The sequence below is a fragment of the Grammomys surdaster genome, unplaced genomic scaffold (genome assembly GCF_004785775.1).
Source record: "Grammomys surdaster isolate TR1022 unplaced genomic scaffold, NIH_TR_1.0 172, whole genome shotgun sequence".
Lineage (NCBI taxonomy): Eukaryota > Metazoa > Chordata > Mammalia > Rodentia > Muridae > Grammomys > Grammomys surdaster.
In genome coordinates, this window is record NW_021604620.1 from 756,152 (window position 1) to 778,679 (window position 22,528).

The 22,528-nt window shown below is 41.6% G+C and overlaps 2 protein-coding genes across 6 annotated transcripts in view; both read right to left on the reverse strand.

The window, feature by feature from the left end:
• Tcaim (T cell activation inhibitor, mitochondrial) overlaps positions 1 to 13,259 on the reverse strand; it is a 35,704-nt gene extending 22,445 nt beyond the window's left edge. For 3 of the 5 annotated variants that reach the window (XM_028767398.1, XM_028767394.1, XM_028767397.1), the window contains exons 1-4: positions 13,144 to 13,259; positions 10,520 to 10,589; positions 7,168 to 7,303; positions 3,213 to 3,369 (exon numbers count right to left, since the gene is read on the reverse strand). In XM_028767398.1, the coding sequence (XP_028623231.1) occupies positions 3,213 to 3,369; positions 7,168 to 7,303; positions 10,520 to 10,578 (352 nt within the window). In that variant the 5' untranslated portion in view covers positions 10,579 to 10,589; positions 13,144 to 13,259. Of the gene's footprint in view, positions 1 to 3,212; positions 3,370 to 7,167; positions 7,304 to 10,519; positions 10,590 to 13,035; positions 13,055 to 13,143 lie in introns of those variants that run through there. The other 2 variants (XM_028767395.1, XM_028767396.1) reach the window with 2 other exon arrangements.
• A 2,044-nt stretch (positions 13,260 to 15,303) lies between these two features.
• Topaz1 (testis and ovary specific PAZ domain containing 1) overlaps positions 15,304 to 22,528 on the reverse strand; it is a 51,749-nt gene continuing 44,524 nt past the window's right edge. Inside the window, exons 16-20 of the mRNA XM_028767420.1 lie at positions 21,077 to 21,242; positions 20,258 to 20,422; positions 18,591 to 18,794; positions 16,831 to 17,014; positions 15,304 to 15,595 (exon numbers count right to left, since the gene is read on the reverse strand). Coding sequence (XP_028623253.1) covers positions 15,376 to 15,595; positions 16,831 to 17,014; positions 18,591 to 18,794; positions 20,258 to 20,422; positions 21,077 to 21,242 — 939 coding nt within the window. The 3' untranslated portion in view covers positions 15,304 to 15,375. The remainder of the gene's footprint in view (positions 15,596 to 16,830; positions 17,015 to 18,590; positions 18,795 to 20,257; positions 20,423 to 21,076; positions 21,243 to 22,528) is intronic.

A 22,528-nucleotide genomic window follows, 5' to 3' on the forward strand; every position in this document is an offset into this window, starting at 1 on the left:
GTCACTATGGATCTAGTATTTTAAATCCTTCCTTTTAGTAATGATGGCATCATTATGGAGCTAGTATTTTAAATCCTCCCTTTTAGTCATGATGGCGTCACTATGGAGCTAGTATTTTGAACCTTTTGCCACTTATTTGGTAGACCAGACCGACTTCTTGTTACAAGGTCAAAATAAGTTCATTCTTGTTTTTATAAAACTTTGGTTTGACTATGTCTTGGTATATTTTTCCGAATTTGACTTGTTCCACACTCCTACACTGACTAGACCCTCACCTTTACCCTGGTAAGATGTTCTGTCAAATAATTTTGAGATGTTCAGCCAATTTCCTACATAACTGCAAATTCCCCAACTCCTGGAAAGCCCCAGCCTTGCAGTTTGGGGGCTATAAAAACCGACTGTCTCTGACGTTCAATGCTATTTTCTCAGACCCTGTTTTAGGAAGACAGCCCTGTCTGACAGAAAAGCGAGCTTGGGTTGGTGGGTTCACTCTCCCCGTCTGTGTGTAGAAATGAGCCTGCTCCTTTTAGCAGCTACACACTAGTCAATTTAACAACACGATGTACTTATCACTTCCAATAGTGACCGGCTTGAAAGTAATTTCCAATGTTCTACGTGAGATTGAAATGTGCTTTGCTTGCCTGCCTCCCTGCCTTCCTTTCTGGTTGTGTGTGTTAGTGGGTGTACCTCCATGTCTGTGTATGGGCATGTTTGTGAAGGCCAATGCTAACCTCAGGTGTTGTTCTTCTGGCACAGTCCACCTTATTTTGAGGGATCTGGGTAACCCCTTAGGTGGAGCTTCTTGACTCCTGGGCTCCAGGGATCCTCCCGTTACACCCCCCCCAACCCCCCGCCCCACAGTGCTAGGATTACATGGCGTGCTGTAACAGTTGGCTTTTTTATGTAGGTGCTGGAATCTGAGATTAGGTCTTTATTCTTGTATGGTAAGTACCCCGCTGACTGAACTATCTCCTCAACCCTCTTAGTAAGAGCCAGAGCTTAACTCCTTTTTGCAGATATACTCTGCATGACAAACATACCCAATACAGAACATGTAAAAGTAAGACATTCTTCTTAATAGGATCATTCTGAGGACTACTGGCAGGAGAAAAGAAAAATTCAAACTTTTTCCCTTGAAAGCCAGGAAGAAGGAGCTCAGACTTAAAATAGCTAATTTAATAGCTTAACAGGAATACACCCAGCACTCAGGAGGCAGAAGCTGGGGGACTCTGTGACAAAGTCAACTTGGTCTACATAAGCTTTTAAAAAGCAGAGTTGGGGTGATAGATGGTTCTGCACTTGCTGTTGCAAGTGGTGGCTTACAACAATCTGCAGTTTCAGTTCCAGGGGATCTGATGTCCTTCTGACCTTGGGGACCAAGTATGCCTATGACATACAGACATACAAGCAGGCAAAATACTGAACTGAGAATGGTTACATCTAGCTGGGCATAGTGGCATATTTCTTTAATCTCAGTACTCAGGAGGTAGAGGCAGATGGATCTCTTGAATTGGAGGCTAGCCTGGTCTACAAAGTGAATTCCAGGAGAGCCAAGGCTGTTACACACAGGAATCCTGTCTTGAAAATCAAAACCAAAAAAGATTAAATCTAATAAAAAATTTACATTAAGGAATAAACTGTACTTTCCATTTGAGTTTATCAATTCATTGATTATTGACTCTATCATATAGGTTGCTATCCAGAATGACAGGCTTTTAGTTCCTTAGGATTCCTTTTGAGAATAGCAGTTTCGCTGTTTTGGGTGAGATCATTACAAGGTAGGTTATAGATATTTTTGTGTAAAGCACTGGCTAGTTAATGTATATGAGGCCTCCCAAAACTAAAAACAAAGTCTGAATTTACAGCCACATCAGAGCATGAAGAAACTTTACTTCCTTTTTTTCTTTTCCTCTTTCTTTTGAGACAAGGTCTCACTATGTAGCTCTGATCTGTAACTTCCTGTGTAGCCCAGGCTGGCCGTAAACCCACCAGATCCTTCTGCTGCTGCCTCCACCAGGCTCTGACCATGTGAGATAATATCAGTGTAGAGGGCGAGCGGCAGACAGAGCAGCACCTCATCATTTTGGCTTGCTCTTTCATTGTTATCTGAGTTATAGTCCATTTTGTAAGGGAGATAATTATGATTTCTTCTGGTATATAAAAAAGCTTTGTGTATTAACACTATCTTTTTAAAAATCAAGTTTCCTTTCATTTTTAACTGAATTTCTGCCTTCACCTGTTCAGTTACCCATTAGCTGACAGTGGAGGACTTCTGGACCTTGCTCAGCTGGGGCTGCCTACGGCTGCTTGTTTAAGCATTAATTCAGAGGAATTCTTACTGAATCCTATCTTGTTTTAATGCTCACTCTGATAACAAAGTTCACTTCCACTTGGATCACCAAAAGAACCCCAAGCTGAACACATGACTTAGGTCTTTAAGAATGCAATGTATTGTCATGAAAACAGAAAAAAAATGCCCTAACAAAGTAATGAGAGTTGAGAGTGCTTGTGGGGAAAGGCTATGTGGAAATGGGAGGGGCGGGAAGGAGTATCAGGGGTTTCCAATGACCACAATACATCATCTATGTATGAAACTGACTACAAATCAATCTCTTAGTAATGTCAAACTGTAATGAATGAACACTCAGTCATGAAAAACAACAATTTAATTATAATTTTCTAACTGTTAGGTACAAAGTGGTCCTCCTAAGTGGCAGTGCTGGTGACTGTCCCAAACAGGACTGTGACTAGGTAAACAGAAGCCTAGACTCAGCATCCTCAGGCATCTAGTTCCCAGGTTATCTGAACAGTGTGATTCAGTTCAGACCCCACCCCGCTGACCGACTGACTGAAGAGCTCTGGCTCGCCCGTCACCTGGCTTCTCTTTGGGCTACACATCATCATGGATGGATTAGAACTCACTATGTAGAACAGGTTGGCCTCAAATTGACAGAGATGTGCCTGCTCTGTCTCTTTAGTGCCGGGATTAAAGGCATGCACCCCAAACAACACTTGGCTGGAATTCTTCGGGAAATAATTGTTTAAACACACACAAATGACTTGCTTAAACACATCCAGCTAGGAACAGAATCTAATTCTAGAAAAACCATTATTATAGTTGTCAATAATCAAGGCTCAAATTCAAAGGTATTCTGGCAATGTCAGAATGACACATGAAGCAGTCATGGACACAATAGAAACAAACAACATACCAGTAGTATTGATAGGCTCCTGGCCTTCAGAGGAATTCTGGGCTGTTTTTTCTCTTATATAAAATGTAAGCTGAGTTGGTTTCAGAGATTTGAAGCCTGGTTTCTGGAGATTTTCTAAATAGACACTTAATCTCTTAAGAGAATTTTCATTGACTTCCTAAAACAAAACAAAACAAAACAAAACAAGGGTATTTACATATGAGTAAAGAAAGAAGAAATTATTAGGTGGTCTTTAAATATATTGAAGATATTAAGTAATTTACTGTTATGGAAATGTTGAAGGAACCTAGCCTGGTGGTATAACCCTTTAATCCCAGCACTTGGAGGCAGAAGCAGGCAGATCTTGTTGAGTTCCAGACCACTGTTTCAAAACCAAACCAAACCAAACCAAACCAAACCAAACCAAACCAAACCAAACCAAACCCAAACCCAAACCCAAAACCAAAACAAAAAAACCTCAAAACCAACCAATTAAACAAAAAACAGCTACACAGCAAGATGCTGTTTTTGTTTTGTTTTTAAATTGTGAGCTGGAAAGATGGCTTAATGGTGAGAGCACTGGCTGCTCTTTCAGAAAACCTGGGTCCAGTTTCCAGTACCCATGTGGCAGCTCCTACATAACTGCTTGTAACTACGGCTCCATGGGAACCAATGCCCTTCTCTAGCCCCCACAGGCACATGCAGTCACTCACTTAGACAGACACATAGACACATAGCTCAACATAAATGCTTAAAGAAATGGTGGGATTTCACAGATTGTTTGGTGAAAGGGAAGGTTAGCTCCACATTACAGTGTACAACGGATAACTGCTGAAGGTGAGGCACAGAACACGTAATCGTAACCATGTAAGCATCAGGGTGGTTAGAGTCCTTCATCGTGTAGGAGTATATAGCTATGACTGCTATCTAGAAGCAACAGATTAGTGATTATATAATTTGATTTATCATATCTAATAACATCTCCATGACAGACCGTTGGGACGCATTTTATAAGAACAGAAGAACTAAGAAAATCCCCATATATATGCAGTAAACACAACCACATAAGACAAATAACCAGATAGGAGAAAATCCAGCTTTTTTTAAGTAAAGGTTATAATGTGCTTTTTGATGTATATAACAATAGCATCTTCTTGATTTTTGGAGTAGTGCACAGTCCCCAGAAAAAAAGCATAAAAGAGGGGACACAGATGAACAGACATGAAGGGATTCCAAGGTCAACTGTTGTATAAGAAAGAAGAAATGTTGTTGGTAAAGAATAGCAGAACGGGGGCTGGAGAGATGGCTCAGTGGTTAAGAGCACTGACTGCACTTCCAGAGGTCCTGAGTTCAAATCCCAGCAACCACATGGTGGCTCACAACCATCTGTAATGAGATCTGATGCCCTCTTCTGGTGCTTCTGGTGTGTCTGAAGACAGCTACAGTGTATTCATATATAATAAATAAATAAATCTTAAAAAAGAAAAGAAAGAAAAAAAAAGAATAGCAGAACGGTAACTGCTTCTTTTATTATATTTTAAGTGTGTGCATGTGTATGTGTGTGTGCGTGCACACACATGTGTATGGATCTGTTGTATGTATGTTACAGCAGATGTGTGGATTTCAGAGAAAAATCCTCGGGAATCTGTTCTTTCCTTCCATCATGTGGATTCTAGGGACTGAACTCAGGTTGACCACCTTGGCACTAAATGCCTTTCTTGGCTGAGCTAACTTGCTGGCCTTATTTTATTTTTCTAAATGTCTCTATTAATCTCAGGATGGCCTTGAACTTGAATGTAAGGTCTAAATGCCTAAGTCTCCAAAGTGCTGTAAAGCTGTACATTTCTAAGCCTAGATTAATAACAACTGTTTTTTTTTTTGTTTGAGATAAGATTAGGGTTCTTACTATATAACCCAGGCTGGCCTTGTCCTCCTGGCCTTACTGGGATTAAAGGCATTCATTCCCAGCAATAACAACTGCTTCTGATTATTTCAATCTCTTGTCCTTCATACAATGTCTTGAGTAGAAGTCATTTTGCATTTTGTTTCTAGAATTTATTATATGACACTCTTGGTCAGAAAACTCCCTAAGCAAGCTAGGTTCTTTCCTGTCACTGTGAGGCTAAGTCTTGCTTCATGCAAGAGTGCTCTCCTAAAATCACAGCCAGCATTTGGACCTTCAGAGTCTGCTTGGAGGTTCTGGGAAGGAGCACAGCTACTGGGATATACCAGGCGATCGGAGAGTTTACCTGATCAGAGAGTCATCCTCTTTAACCAAGCACTAAGCGTTTGGAGGGATGGGTGCACACTGAGTGAGTATGATATAGAGGACACCTGCCTAACCAGCCAGGTCACCAATGGAGTGACAGGTATCACATGGAGATTACCCTCACAGACAACACGAACTAGATTCACTGCAAGTCTGAGGTCAGCTTGAGTTACCTAGTGAGACACTCCCAAAACAAAACCACAAAACAAACCAAAAGGGCCAGATCTGGATGGCATAAACCCTTTGGGAAGCTAATGCAAGAGGAGTAATGTCCTGAGTTTGTGAGTATTTCTGAGGCTTATAGTGACACCCTATATCAAAAACCAAAAACCACACCCAAACTCTACCCAAAATAAAACTGAAATCTTCAAAGTTACAAAGTTGCTTTTGATGTTTTTATTTTTGCCAGAGGAAATAGTGGAAGGGTCTTGGGGGTCAGTATACACAATGTTCTGCAGCAAATGAACAGGAACAGGGGCAAAGGAAAGCGGGACCAGAATGAGATTTTAAAGGGAACTTCGTATTGATCTGTGAATTTTTAAATCTATTAATAGCCCATATTTTAAAATTAGAGTATTAAAAGGAAAAGAACCACACCAGTGGGTGCCAGCGTGAAATCCTGGTCTTGGAGTAGGATGGTACAAGCATTTGGAGCCTTGAGTGTGTACTCAGCAGAGAGCAAGGTGAGCCAGAGCTTTGTGGGTAATGGCCAGAAGAGTGAGAACCCTTCATGGGCCTGCATTTCACTGATGATAGAGGACAAACAACAGACCTAATGAACAAGGAGCCAGGTACCTGGGAATGAGAACAGATACAGAGAAAATACTGATGGGTAAGAGGAGGAGCCACTGGAAAGGAAGGTAGAGTCAAAGCTGTCAGTGGCCTGGGAGAGGCTTCCTGGGAGGCAGAGGTAAGCCATCTCTGAGGAGGACAGTCCATGCTGAGTGAGCACAAAGGCTTGGCGAAGGGTGAGTGCTCAGGGCACAGTGGCTGAGGGAGGGAGGACACATGATCAGCCCAGAGACACTGGGTGAGCGAGTCCCCAAGACCACTCAGGTTCAGTGGCCGCACGCCACTACCAGGCAGGGATGGTCACTTGAGCCTGGTGCCCAGGGTTTATTACTTCAGGTTAAATCAGGGATCAATGTTAATAAAAACAAAGGGACTAGTGAGATAATTCTAATGCATTTAGCTCTATAATATTATCCAATATTAAACAGTATCGACGGTTCTGAATTTGCCCCAGGACCTTTGACAGTTTGTATCCTCTGAGCACAAATCAGGTAGCACAGGTTCAGTAGCACACAGTCGACATAGGGACGCCTCCAGGCACTGAAGATCTGCCTAGGACATTCACCCTTACAAGAAAGGCTCTATCAGGTGAAGAAAGGCATTTTCCTTTCAAGCCTTTCATTTTACTCCAAAAACTAGTGCAGAAACATGATTATTATATTCTTCAACTTATGTGGCAACTTTATTGTTTATGTAAGTAATGGTAGCTTTGAATAAACAATGGTTTCAACTGCTATATTACAAACATTCACTAAATTTACTAATTGGAAACCATTATTTTTGAAGTTAGTATTGCTTCTATGTCAACCATTATCATGACAGAATAATCCAAATTTACAGGGCTTTCCGCATTATACTGACTCAGAGGTAAATCAACTAGACATATAGACAATAAGTTAAAAAATAAGTGTTTACCCTTTCCCTGGGGTGCTGTCCAAAGAAATCAGGATGAACTGCAAAGTAGAAAGGCCTCAAGGCATTGACGGCTTCTGCCCCTGACAAAGCTCGAGAGTAGTGCAGCCAATGAGGGAGGACCTTCCTCAGGCAGAACCTATCAGAGACACAGGGATTATTCTCTGTGACATACGTACATCTACCACACAACACCATGTAGGAGGTGTAGCCAACCTTGGAGTAACTAGGTAGAAACTGATTTGCTGCAGTCTGTCAGGTTTCTAAATAGTGTAGCTCTAAGCCCTTTACTGCAGCATGAGCAGCCATAGTAAGTGAGAGCAGAACTTCCCTCTGTGGCACTCTAGGAGCTGGCTTCACCACAGATGACATTTTTCTCCTTGAAGTTCTGTTTTGTTTTCCTTAATTTACATCAGTGTACTTTTTCCAGTGCAGTGGAGAATGCCCTGTTTTTCAGTACAGTGGGGAATACCCTGAGAACCTCAGTATTAGAAGGAAGATATCCTTCGGTTTCCTCATTAGCAGAGTGGTAAAAGAATTCTAATCAGACAGTGCAACATTCCCATTCTTAAATCATGTCTTAAACTGTCTGGAATGTCCTTAAAGTACTGCTTATTTTCTTCAATGAAAATAATACTATAGTATTTTAGTCCAAAGACTAAACTTTTAGACTTAGGATTCTTGGGAAGCGATTTCACAGTGCCTATCTTTGAATACTGCAATTTCCATTGCCATTCTAATTACTCTAAATAGAAGTATCTTATAACTGTTGGGCACGCTTTACAACCTATCAGGCATACTGAGTCTCTGGAAATGTTCTATGCTGTTAAAATGATAGAGATTCTAGAACTAACTTGAAGATTTCCTTTTAAAAGATTATTATTTTTCTTTTCTTTTCTTTTTTTTTTTTTAGGTTTTTCGAGACAGGGTTTCTCTGTGTAGTCTTGGCTGTCCTGGAACTCACTTTGTAGACCAGGCTGGCCTCGAACTCAGAAATCCACCTGCCTCTGCCTCCCAAGTGCTGGGATTAAAGGCGTGCGCCACCACCGCCCAGCAGATTATTATTTTTCTTTATGTGTATTTGTGTGACTGAATGGCAGCTATGCACAGGTGTCTGTGGCGTGCACTGGATACATATGATCAGGTATGTGCAGCCTGATGTGGGTGCGGGGAACTGAACTCAGATCCTCTGCAAGAGCAGTATGCGTTTTTAACCTCTGAGCCATCCATCCAGCCTACAGAAGATTTAACAGTCTGGAAAAAACTGGTATATTTTCAGGTTACCTTCTGTTTTATTTTGCATGTATTTGAGCCTTTTATAAAGTAAGTGTACGGCTGGTCCAGTAAAGGAGTTTGACTAACAAGGCGGCTAGTGGGATTGCTCAGTGGGTAAAGTAAGTATGAAAACCTGAGTCTTATCCCGGCCAGAGATGCACAGTGAGAACCTGTCTCAGACAGACAGATGGACGGCAAGGAAGACAGTTCACCCCTTACTCATCTCCTCTCCTTCTTAACTTAACCCTAGGTGGCCCAAGCTTGAGATCTTCCTGCTTTGACCTCTGAAAGCACTGGGATCCCCCACCTTCACACCGCTATTTTTGGTTCTGTGGCATAATGTCCTTTCACTGCCAAAGCACAAAACCCAAATGAGGTCACGTTACTTACACCTGTTCTCAAGTTAGCCTGCCAGCTTCTCTTTCCACTGCCTCCTGAAATCAGTCCCGTCTACCTTCTCTGCTACCAGACTGTCGTCGCTGACACAGCTGATGTAGCCTCCTCACTAGCCTGCTTGTCTGTCTTCTCCAAACAATACTACACGCTGTTCATTTTTTTCTTTTTAAAACTTATTATTTAAAAAACCAAAACAAAAAACTTTTCACTGATCCTTTGGGAGTTCCACGTCAAGCACCCCACTCCCACTCATGTCCCCGTCCCTTCACGGCCACCCTCTGCCCTTGCAACTTGACCCCCAAAGAAAATAAAATAAGATAGAATTAAAAAAAAATCTCACTGTGGAAGCTGAAATGCGCCACACACGATATACTCTTTGTCAACATAGCTTTATCTGCAAATGTTCATTACGAGTCATTGGTCTGTTTCAAGGCCTCTGGCTTCTGCTACACTACCTATAAAGAATCCTCACTGGGATCCTTCTTGGATATCCTGTTTTTGCCCTGTGTTTTGGAGATCCTGCAGCTTTGGCTCTGCAGGACAGGCTCTTTCACTTGCTCCAGCAGATTATGGATCAGGTAGATGTTAGGGTGGACTAACACACAACCATGGATCTGGGCCTAGGAGGTAGCTGAGTTGGTTGCTCAGGAGTTCACCTGCTGCCACACCACCAGGGTGATCTCTCCAGGACTGCTCGGCTAGCTCACCCAATGCTGCATCAGGCAAGGGGCAGGGCCAGGGCTAGCTCTCCCACTCTCACCACCTCAGGGCTAGCTCACCCACCTGCTGCAGCCAGAGAGAGGAGAGTGGTGCTACCCCAGTGCAGATGAGTGATGGGACCTGCTGTCCCTTGCTTGTCTGACCCCGCCCCCCTCCAAGGTCACCTCTACTGTGCTGCCCAGGTAGAGTGCAGAGCCAGGGTGGGGTGGGGGCAGGGCAATTTTATTTTTTATACAAACACTTCTGATGACTTCCACAGTTCCTACAAGGCAAGGCCCATTTTTGGGTCTCTAATCAATCCTTTTAAGTTGCTCTCCAACGCTCCTTATAAAAACTTGTCAAGTACGGTGGTAGAAGTCTGTAACTCCAATATGGTGGAGGGGGAAGGATCAGGAATTCAAGACTAACCATGGCTACACAATGACTCTGAGGCCAGCTTGCGCTATGAGACTTTGTCTCATTATCTCTTCCACAGAGCCCTCAGCCAGGTCCCAGTGATCTTCCTTAGTCTTCATGTTTATATGATTTATAAACCCTCAAACTTCCTCTGTGCCACAAACTGTCACCTATCCAAGCTGTACTTATTGATACAAGTGCTGAATATCTACTATGCACCAGGAGGAGGAATGTGTATAATTATTATAGTCATTTTCTTTCAAACTCTAAAACATCAAAGTATGTGTTCTGCAGTTTGGGAACATAATACCATTCTGAGAGAGGTTTAATTTACTTTTTCCTCTTCACGTTTCGTATAGAACTATTCTGTTAGGATCTGTTGTCTCCTGCTTTGAATGGAGCCTTAGTCAGTTTGGCTACTTATATTAGTTTTTTTTTTCTTTCTTTCTTTTTGTTCCTGCCTAAAACCATAAAATGATACAGTTTTAAGATCCGAAAAACAAGTTGAAATTAGCTCGATACGTAACAGATCCTCCTCTAAACAAATGGAGTGCACCGCAGAGCTTACCTCCTCAAAGGCCTCAGGTGGCAAAACATTTCCGAATAAGCACACCAACTTCCAAGCATCCATTAACTGCCTAAAGGACAAAGTGAACAGAAAAACTGAACAAGTAACAAGTTGAGAACATATTACCGTCATGTCATCATCCTCAAAGTAAAATGCTTACACGTTAACCTAATAAACATTTACACACTATGGGTGAGGATGTGGTTTAGTTATTTTTCTGTTGCTGTAATAAAAAAAAAAATACCCTGCAATGTAAGAAGAGTATATTTTGGCTTAGTTCCTTTTCCTTCTCTCTCTCTCTCTCTCTCTCTCTCTCTCTCTCTCTCTCTCTCTGTGTATGTGTAAAAGAGAGACAGAGAGACAGAGAGAGAGAAAGAGAGAGAGAGAGAGAGAGAGAGAGAGAGACAGAGAGAGAGAGAGAGAGAGCGAGCATTAGGCAAGAAGGTGTGATGGAGAGGGATGGGCTATAAACTTTCATGGCTGCCATAGTATTGTTCTTCTTCCAACTTCCTAACCTTCTGTAACCTTCTCCAATAGTGCCACCAGCTATTTATGCCTTTCTTTTGTTCTGTGACTAAAAGCCCACGTAACTGCTTCTATGTTGGAATGCATTACTCAGGGAAAACTGAATCCATCTTCCTGGGCTATAGTCATTCATATTTGATATGTATTACGAACACTTTCTATAATGACTGCCTTTGTGGGAAGAGAGATGTTTTCTGTTAGCACCCTTAACTGTATATGAAAACCTTTACTTAGTAAGCTCTACCCTGTCTTTCCCTCTTTCCTTCGAGGTCTACAGCTCTCTATATAGCTCAGGCTGGCGTGGAACTCGCATTGTAGACCTAACTGCTTCTGTCCATTACTTTGGACAAGCACAGAAATTATCAAATAGAGGTCTCCAAGATTGAGCTTTGGCCTCTTGGCACAATCTGTATTTGAAAGTAACTTATTTCAATTAAGTTAACTTCATACTAATTTCACTTTAGTCCTGGTCTTCCTTTGTAACTATCTTGTAATTTCTTAGAAAAAAAAAAAAAACAACAACAAAAAACCCTGTTCTCTCAAGTAATGAGAGAACACACCTACCTACCTACCTTTCTTTTCTGTTTCTTTTTGTTTGTTTTTGGAGACAGGATATCACTGTGTAGACTTGGCTGGCCTGGAACTCACTATGTAGATCAAGCTGGCATCCACCTCAGAGAGATCTACCTGCTTCTGGCTCTGGAGTGCTGGAATTAAAAGCATGTACCCTCTCACCCAGAGACCAGGCTTTGCTTTTTTTTTTTTTTAAATGCTTTTAAGCTTTGGAGTAGGGCACGAAGTAAACAACAAAAACAAAAGCAGGAAACAGTATTTGTTTCTGGAGACAGGGTTTCTTTGTGTAACAGCCCTGGCTGTCCCAGACCTCATTCTGTAGACCATGCTGGTCTAGAACTCACAGAGATCCAACTGCCTCTGCCTCCCATTGCTGGGATTAATGGTACTCCACCATCACCTGGCTGGATAAAAAATTCTTAAGCTTTCCTTTTATATCTTGCTGGAGAGTTAAATCAGAGCTACAAACGCTACAGTTTCAAGAAGGATACAGGCACTTCTGGTCCAGCCTCACCTATATACAGGTGCTATTGGAATAGCCTTAGTGCTATTCCAAGGTCCAATTAAACCCACTGAACCCTAAGATCTGGAACAAGAAAAAGAGTTACGACAAAACTCTTCAAACCTGCTGTTGCCCTCAAACCATTTCGCATCTTGTAGAATTAGTGTAGGGCGTGTCTTCTGGGCCTTCCCACTATGGAGGATCAGGTTTGTCAGAGTGCCTACTCTAGCACTGCAATTTCCCTGAGCTTAAAATTCCTCCATCAACACTAAGGGATGCCAGGCATCTCCAGCTCCTTTTCAGTAGGCATCTTTAGACAAATGCTTTATCTACCCAACCAACCAACCACACTTTGGCACCTTTTTAAAACTCTATGAGCTCCATATTCCACTTGGTGGTCTCAAACTGATAAACTCAGCCTGATCCTGTTTCTGTTAAACATTATCCTACAATCTTAAATCCACTCGAACACACATTCCACAGATGTCTTGAATGAATTAGCACACTCTTTAATCTCTTTAGTGGTGTAGTGCAACACCTCATGGACTACGTTTGAGTAATCTATGGCTCATAGACTACCCTCTAAGAGTCTACCTAGCCATAAGTCTGATTCCAGGTCTAGAGGTGAACTGGTAGGTTCGCAACTTGGGGTGGGGCTCCCAGGGCCCCACTAGCCTCAAGGCTCTCCCAGCAGCAGCCTAAACCCAGCTCCCATCTGACAGCCCCGCCTACGCCTCAGCACTCACAGACCAAGGCCTGTGTGGAGTCCCCGGGCAACTTTCGCTAAGCAAGGAGCTCCTGACAGGTCTTGCCCACTGTCTCAGACTGCGCACAGGCCTGGGTCCAGGGTTGGAGGCCCCGTCACTCTGAGCCTGCAGGCCGCACGAACCATGCTCATTGGCTACAGCGGACCGACCTTCCTCCTAGAACGCCTGCGCAAGGCCGGCAAGCGGCTTCCAGCCAGGACGTCGGCTCTCGGCGACCTCCCTCCCCGCTTCAAAGCCGCACTTGCTCGCGTCCTTACCCCGCTATCTGCGGGTTTCCGAAGGGAGCTTCGGGAGACACAAGCCGGCTCTTTTCGTGGACTGGGTCTGAGGGAGAAAGATGATTGGCAGGCAGGTGGGAGGACGATAAGCAAAGGTAAAGGGGCAGCCGGAGCCAGGGGGCGGGGCCAATACGCGCACGCGCAGCCCCCTGGTTGGGGAGGGGGCGGAGCTGCGCAGGGCGCTCTGGTGACGCAGTCCTCGCTGAGCAGCCGTTGGTACTCTTGGTAGGCTTCCCAGTTGCTGCTGAGTTTGGAAGGTCCCGTTCCTCTGGCTTACATTTCCCACTTGACTTTGCCTCAATCATTATCTGGATTTGTTCATTATTATTTGAGACAGTGGTTCACACTGTAACCCACGCTGGCCTTGAACTTGCGGTAATTCTCCTGCCTCTGTCTCCGAAGTGCTGTGAAAACAGGCGTGACGCATCACGCCTCCCTACTAGGCTGTTTTGAAATGTTCAGTGTGTTCAACATGAGCTTTTACTGCTTTATTGGTCGTCTGTAACTGATCTCCAGACCTGCAAATGATGGAATAGAAACTGCTTTTCGCTATGCTACCTCTTGGCTTGCTCAACCAGCAAGAAGCCTGCGTTTTTCCCACCCCTTCCCTCGGATCTTCATTCTTCTGAAGACGACCTTGTGGCCCACGTCGCTGCCCTTTGTCTGCAGGAGCGTGGTTTATGGTTTATAATAGCCCACGCGAATTTCACCTGTGTCTCCGAGGCAGCGTGTGCGCCTCACGTCACTCAAGCCTGAGAGTGCTGGCACTTAATTTTCCTGCCCTTGTGAGACTGTAGATTTAAGGACACTTCTTCTACCCATTTTGAGAACTCCTTTAAATACTTGTCCCAGTCATTATCCCATTTAGATTTTCCCCCCCTAAACGACTTGAATTTGTGGCTTACAGTACTATTAAGAATGAGGATTTTGTTAAAGAGAACAGGCTACAGGTACTGAAGATGGCTTCTGGAGTTTTTGTTTTGTTTTTTGAGACAGGATTTCTCTGTGTAGTCCTGTAGACCAGACTGGCCTTGAATTTGAGAGATCTGCTGGCCTCTGCCTCCCAAGTGCTGGGATCAAAGATGTGGGCCACCACCATCTGACAACTTCTGAAGTTTTAACTTCCTAGTGTTTTGGGACAATCCTTGTCAGATATTTACGTTTTGGCGTATTTGTTTAAAATACTTTCTTTAGCAATGTCTAAGCTAACACATATTAGTCACACATTATCATAAAGCATACAGTACTGTGCTTTGCTATCAGACCCACAAGCCTGACCACCTTGGTTTGATCACCAGAATCAGATAAAGGTGGAAGGAAAGAACAGATTCTAAAAAGCTGTCCTGCAACTTCCACATGCATGTGTGCTTCTCCCACACCATACCCGTAATATGAAACACACTAAAAGGGAATTGTTATGAGGGTAATTTAGATGTTTGGTATATAGTGCCCTGGATTTTAGTGTTTTAAGTCTGCTGCTAGTTTATGTCTACTTGACACATGCTAGAGACCTCAGAGAAGAGAGAGCCTCAACTGAGAAAACATGTCTTGAGATCATGCTGCAGGAAAGCATTTTCTTAGTGATTGATGTAGGAGGCCCCAGCCCATTGTGAGTGGTGCCATTCCTGGGCTGGCAGTCCTGGGTTCTATAAAAAAGCAGGTTGAGCAAGCCATGAGGAGCAAGTCTTACTAAGCAGCACCCCCTCCATGGCCTCTGCATCAGCTCCTGCCTTCAGGTTCCTGTCCTGCCTGGGTTCCTGCCCTGACTTCAGTGATAGACTATGATATGGAAGCACAAGCCAAATAAACCATTTATCCCCAAGTTGCTTTTTGTCATTTTTATTCCAGTGGTAGTAACCCTGACTTGGTAAAAGTCATCCATAGCATTTGGTGATTCTTAGTCACCACACTGAACACCTGTGGGTACTGATGTTAAATGCACCCAGTGTGCGGCTTTTCACTCTGAATTACATTATTAAAAAGGAATTTTCCATACTTAGGTCCTTCTAAATTTAAGTAAAAAAGGATTAAAAAAATCACTTTTAATAAAACCATTGCACGTAAATGAAATTTTTTTGCTTGAAAACTATTTGATAATTACTAGTGTCAATAAGATACATATGTTTAATACCATGAGTTATTTTTATTCTTTTATTTTCAACAATGATTACTTGAACTTAAAAAGAAAACCCAACAACAACCCTTTATTAACTAATGGTTAGTGAAAAGCCAAACCTTTCCAGCCCACTTCATATTCTCTTTCAGCCATTTCAAGGCAGAACAGTGCTCCAGGCTGTACACCTGCTCCTTGTTGATATTGACGGTCATGTGCTTAATGAAAAGCTTGGGGTCCGATATTCGCGCAGCCACGATCAGTCTTTCTACTGCAGCCTGATAGTCATCCTTGCTCCTGGATTTGCTTTCTTCACATCTGTAAAGTGAACCCAAAAGCAGAGATCTCAGAAGCAGCAGCAGTGTGGTTTCCATAGGAAAGCCATCTGCATTTATTGTTTCCAAACTATCATGGCAGTGATTGTTAGGGTTTGTGAACCATGGCTGACAGTGTGAGAGGCCTTTCATGTTAGGACCCAGTAGTAACTGGTACTCTGAGAGACACTGATCGAGAACACAGCTCTATGCATTTTCAAATATAGTAACTATAAATATTAAGCTGTATATGTTAGTATTAAGTGCAATACAGCTTGAATGGTTAACAATCATATTAGTTTCTCTTGGTATTAGTTGTTTTAGCTTCAAGCAAGTACTTAGTATGCAGCTAACATTTAGTAACTAACTGTGGAGCTGTATGGTTTTCTTTGGTCCTGATGGTTACTTTATTAAGTGTTATAATTTTCTTTGAGCTTCATCTGCTACCCATGTGACTGTGTTTACTAGCATTTGGCTGATTGTTCCACAGTGAGAATGCACCCTGTCTCCAACATAGGAATCTTGTGTTTCATGGGTCTGTGGCACACCAGTTTACAAACAGGAAAAATCTCAGACCTTCACAATCTTTCTTGAGAGAAGTCACAAAAGGCACCTGAGTTTTCCTACCCTTTTCTCGCTTGGATCACTCATTCTGGGAGAATCTTGCACTCAAGTATCCTTTTTATTTTTAAAATGTGTTTTATGTTAAATTTTATAGTTAAAAATTAAGATTCTAGAGATGAAAAACTGAGGAGTTTCCTAGAGATAAGGGACCCACACTGGCATGGCATTTATGTCAGAGTGTGTGGATCTATAAGGAATAAAGAAAAGATTCATAGCTAATTTTTTTGGATAAGACCCTTTAAAGTACCACACTCTTTAACACAAGAAAGGTTGCTACTTAAAGAAGATCCATATTTTAAGACAGCTGTTAACATCTTTGAATCACTAAAGAGTTTACTGGGCGTTATTGACCTGTTTGGTCTTGTGATTTGGTTGGAATCAAGCCCAGGGCTCCCATGCATGAGCACGCTCTCCCACTGAAGCTCACCCCTAGCTCCTTAATTTGTTTGGTCTTAAGCCTTCAGTAGGTCTTGTTCTTTGTTAGTTTAAGTGTTAGCTAAGTTTACAATACATATACAAAGTATAAATAAATAACATGCACACACTGCATTATAGGGCAGGGATAGAGCTGCATCAGAATATGTTCAGAATATGGGTGTAATTCTATTAACCCACCTTTTCAAGACGATCTGTAGCATCTGTGTGGGAGTTCCCGGGCTCTGAATAATACTAGCATTAGACACCAGAAATATCTCGATAGCTAAAAGCATTTCAATCTCAGATAAATAAGAAGGAACCAGTAGAAGTTTCCGGTATAAGTTTCCCTCTAATGGTGGGTAGCAACCCAGGGAAAGAGCACCTGAAAATCAAACAACAGGTCACACTTTACCAAACTTCAATGTGTAAGACATAGGGGTAAGACTTATGGCTTCTAATTGTCCACAGTTGACAGCCACTCACTCACAGGTCAGGGTAGCTTTTTACATTTGCAGATTTATTACACCTTTTATGACCATAAGCATCTTGGTACATTTGACACTGCTCTTTTATGAAAACTCTGAAAAATGGCCTTTAAGTTTTACTGTAGCAAGTACCAACGTTTTTCAAGTTCATAGTAACATATATGACAATTTCAGAATAAGGAAGCCAGCTGTAGTGACATGTGCCTGTAATCTAACACCTAGGCTAAAGCAAAAGGACTAAGTTGGAGGGACGAGTTGTGCTACATATAGTGATATTATCTCCAAACAAAAGAAAAACAAGAAGAAAACTTCGGAACTGGGACATAACCGGAACAGCGATTTAGGTTTTAATGGGATTTGGTCTATGAACAACTTTATGCTCTTATGGTCACTGTCTACACTGAATTACAAATACAAAAAACAGAGTGTGCTGAGAGAGTGCCACTTCTGTTAAATACACACTGTGGCAGTCTGAGTTTACTTGGGCTGTTCCTACTCTGCCTGACAAGCGCTGAGCACAAGAACAACGCGTGCGCCATCCTCGACGTGGCTGCCACATGCACCGGCTCAAGTCTACAGACCTCATGTTTTGAGAGAACAATTTTGACTCAGCTTCAAACTGTGTGGCTGATTATTAGACATGATAGTTAGTATTCTTAGGATTAGCTGTCCAATTGGATGTTCTATTCAATATTGATTGGATGTTCTATTGTTCTATTCAAACAATATTCTATACAGTTTATCAAGATCATATTAAATCTGTATGTATATTTTGTTTAAAATGTTTGGGGTTATTTTTTCCTTCAAGAAACCACCCCAGTGTAGGTGATGATGCTAATCTCTGAGAACTGTATCTGAATATAATCCAAAGATGTTCCAGTAAAATTTCAATATTTAAACTTTAATTATTTTATGTCTATGTGTGTATACATGCATGAAACATGAGACTCTGTTAAAAAATCAAAACCTAAAGAACTTTCCAAAAATAGAGTATTAAATACTTAAACTTATTATCTATAATACAACCTAATTATTTTCCCATTTCATTGGGAAGAAAAGTTATCACTTGCTAAAAGTGATCAAAGCTGGGAGTTTGAGGAAACAGTTCTAGTTCAGGTGGAGTACTCAGGATGTCTGATACCCAAACATTTACATTTCAATCCATCCAACTCTTTCATAAAGTGTTTTAAGATATGTCAACCTATTTTAAATTTTGTCCTTTATTTCCTTTGCTTGCCTTTTACTAAAATTGACAACATGCCAAGAAAAAATATGACACTTTTAAACAAAAGACAAAAAAAAACCAAACAGGTTTCAAAAGACAGCACAGATCTGTCAGACCACTGCCTCTGAATATGCACCAACCATTATTTTTGCATATGTAAAAATTTAGTTTTAAAAATTATAGGTGGGTCTTGGATTAGAAAATAATCAAAACCAACATATTAATTAACATATTTCGATGGAACTTACTTTTGTAGTGGGCTCTGGCTTTGAGCCACAAACAACTCCTTCCTAAGGAAGTGATGAGTCTCCTGAGGAAGGAAAAGTCAATGGGGACGCTCTTTGCAACCATGAACTCTGCTACGGAAGACGATATGCCAAGACTGTTGCTTTCTATACAGGCATCCAGAAGTTCATTAAAAAGAAGGCTAGACTGGGAAATGCCCATTGTTTCTGAAATGAAGAAAACAATGATACAATCAAATGAAAAGTGATCAATGACATGAAGACCAATAATCTCCAACTTTCTCCCCCACCCTGCTAGTCCCAGCCCCTTCTGCCCATTGCAGAAGTCAGACCCACTGAGGTACAATCATCTTTCATACTCTCCAAGTAAGAAACAAGAACCCTTCAGGCAAAAGCCAAACTGTGTGCTCTTCTGTAACTGTGAGTGTAAAATTCCTGGCAGAGACAGAGACTCTGGACTAGCTTCTCTGCATCTGGTCTTTCACAGCGCTGAACCTGCAGTCTTGGAGTTTTTCATGGTCTGCTTGTATAGCTCACACCTCAGCCTTCAGTTTTTCATGACTCAAATATATTTACTTCTAATGTTCACTCAAAAAAATTCCTTGAATGAGTATCACACTAATGAATTTGTAGGGAATTCTTTTATTCAGTTGCATTGATGACCTATATTTTAGGTCCATGACACTGTAGAATCTTTAAGTGGTCCAGAACTTAGAAAATTAATCTCTTAACCTTTCATATTTCTTTACCTTCTTAAACACTTCCTTAAAACTCCAAACTTATTACATCACCCCTCACCCTGATCTACAGATCTATAAGGGAAGAAAGTCCTTTTGTTGTCACTTATGGACTTGTAAAATGCAGCGCACTGTCTGTCGTTATCAACCCCCCTGACTGTAAGGGCTGCTGCATGGCAGACACTGTGCTAGGGATAATGAGGTAAAGGAAGCATCGGCAGTAGGAAGGCACTTCCTACAACAGCATTTCCACCAATCAATGGAAGATGAAGTTGAGAGGACACAGTGACGCCTGGAGAAGGCCCTAAATCATTCTCTGCGTTCTTTGTATCATCCTCTGAACTTGTCACCAAAGTGTCGACTCATAGACTCCATCCTCTTATCTTAAAGCCTCAACTTTAACCTTTAAGAGAACCCATTAATTCCAAGACTACCAAGACGTAGGAAAAGTTAAGATGTGAAGCATGCTCATAATATACAGAGGCAAGGACAGGGGACAAGGATGTGCTGACAGGAGCTGCTGACAACAAACCACCCAGAGAAGCACCTTGAAAAGCATACATTTGGTTTATGTAGAGCATATTTTATAGAAAATTATTTCCTAAAAAAAATACTGAACATAAAGCCTAACCAGAACAGATGGAGAATTGTCTTAGTAACTGGCAAAAAATGAAGGTTGTGCTGGAGAGATGGCTCAGCAATTAAGAGCACTTGCTGTTCCTATAGAGGACATGGGTTCAGTTCCTAGCACCCACATCACGATGCTCACAAACTGACTGTGACTTAAGTTCCAGAGGGATTGAATTCCCCCTTATGGCCACTGTAGCCACCAGGCATGTATGTGATACACATACATGTATGTAGCATTCACTCATACATATAAAATAAATATATATTTTTTAAGATAATGAAGGTAGACTTTTAAAAATGTACCTTGAGAATTCTGAAAGCCTGGTAGATTCCGCAAGACCTCAAATGTCTGTTTGTAAAGATTCTTGCCCAGGATTTCATGGGCAATGGCACAGAGCAAATGATGCCGGTTAAGCACATCCATTCTATCACACGGCCACAGTGGTGTGTTGATTATCCATTCCGATTCTCCCAAAAGAAAAAACAAGCATGCCATGACAATGACACTTCTCAGGGTATCAAAGTTGGAAATAAGTATCTTGTTTGAAGTCACCTTTGCCTACACATGCTAACACAGGGGCTATGAAGCCATGGCTAAGGTTTCCCATAGTAGCTGAACCTGCCTTCTAAATCTGGATTACATGAATTTAATTTGGCATGTAATATTTCAAATTATTAACACATCTAATTACTTTTTTTTCTGAGAAAGGGTTTTTCTGTGTAGCCCTTGCTGTCCTGGAGCTCGCTCTGTAGACCAGGCTGGCCTTGAACTCATAGATCCACCTGCCTCTGTCTCTCAAGTGCTAGGATTTAAGGTGTGCGCCACCACTGCCCAGCTTCTAATAACATTTTTTTTGAATCTATAGAATAGAACTGTAAGTTTCAGACTTGGAGTTTCTATGACAACTAGGCCTTACCAAGAACAAACTTCTGTCAACCAAGGCTAAGTTAAAGCCACTTTCTGAATCAGTTTATACCATAATGACTTTTCCTGTCTGTATGTTCACTGATGTTCAAACCAAGCTATCACCTTCAGCTCAGTGTCAGCTAAGGCAATCACACAGACAGGGAGGGCTACAAGGAAAGTAACAGGTGACTGTGCATGTAAGTGTCAGAACTTACCTCTCAGGACCCAAATGGCACCATCCAGGCTCCCACTTTTGATAAAAATCTCTGCGGCAACATTTACAATTTGACATCTTGGTGCTACTTTTTCAGGTCCTGTAAGTCCTTTTAAACTTGTAAAATGTATTTTTAGCTCATATAGTGTATCTAAGACCTTCCTTCCCTGGAATAAAAATAAAGAACACTAAGTATCATTAATTTACAGTATCAGAGACACTAAATCAGTGGTAATATGCAGGAGACCGTTACCAGTCTCAATTATTATGCGAGACTGACAGTTGTCAAACTGCAACAAGACTTTGCTCAAGCATCTCCTGTCTGGTCACCAAGGTAGAAAGAAGGGAAATGAGAACTTTACCTCATTTTAACCATCCCCTCTGAATTAACATAGTGCCCTCTCTATCAGCATGTCTTTCATTTTTTTTTAATGCATTAAATGTCTTCCTTAAGATTGCCTGTGGAGCTGGGCATATGGCTTGTGCCTATCTATGCAGCACTTAGTGGGAGAGGCAAGAAGACTACTGACAGTTTAAGGGTAGCTTGGTTTTATAGAAAGGCCCTGTTTCAACAAAATTTAAACAAGCAAAACCAAACCAAGACAAAACGAGTTCACTGTCTGGAAAAAGGCTTCCATGTGTTAACATGGAAAACTATTATCTATTTTTATTCCTTTTATAGTTTACCATTCTGAGATCCAAGAGAGATGGCAAAAATGAAGATAATTTGTCACCAAATTTGAATGAGATGCTAATACAGTAGAGCCAAAATTGTTAGCTGAAAACAGTTATTTTTTTTATCTCAGTAAATAATTTTTTGACAGATTCTACATGAAGACTGTCTTTGGTTTGGACATTAAGAATTTGGATGTTCATTACTATTTTAAGCTAGGGGCCAGCCTATAACTATCACTGTTAGTAGTTCAACAATAAATACCTTAATTTTAATTAGACCAGACTGTCCTTAAACTCACAGAACTCTGCCTGTCTGTGCCTCTGAAGTGCTGAGATTAAAGGCATGAACCACCATGACCAGCCAATAAATACTTTTAGAAAAAGATTTTTTCATTTTAAGTTATTGCTATGTGTTCAGGGATGTAGGTATGTGAGGAGTCCAGGTGGGGTGCTGGGTCCCCTGTAGCTAGGATTACAGGAGGCTGTGAGCTACGCTCTGGATGCGGAACTGAACTTGGGTCTTCTGTGAGAGCAGCACCTATTCTTAACCAGTGAACTAGCTCTTCAGTACCACAACAGTAAGTACTTTAGTCTTTGACAGCTACATTTGGTGTCTGAAATTCTATTGTTTTTAATGAATAACTCTTTAAAAATATAAAAAGAAAAAAAAGCACCTGGAGAGGTGGCTTAGTGGTTAAGAGCCTGGCTGCTCTTACAGAAGAGCAGAGCCCAGCACCCACATGGTGGCTCATAACCAGCTGTGTCTCTAGTTCCAAAG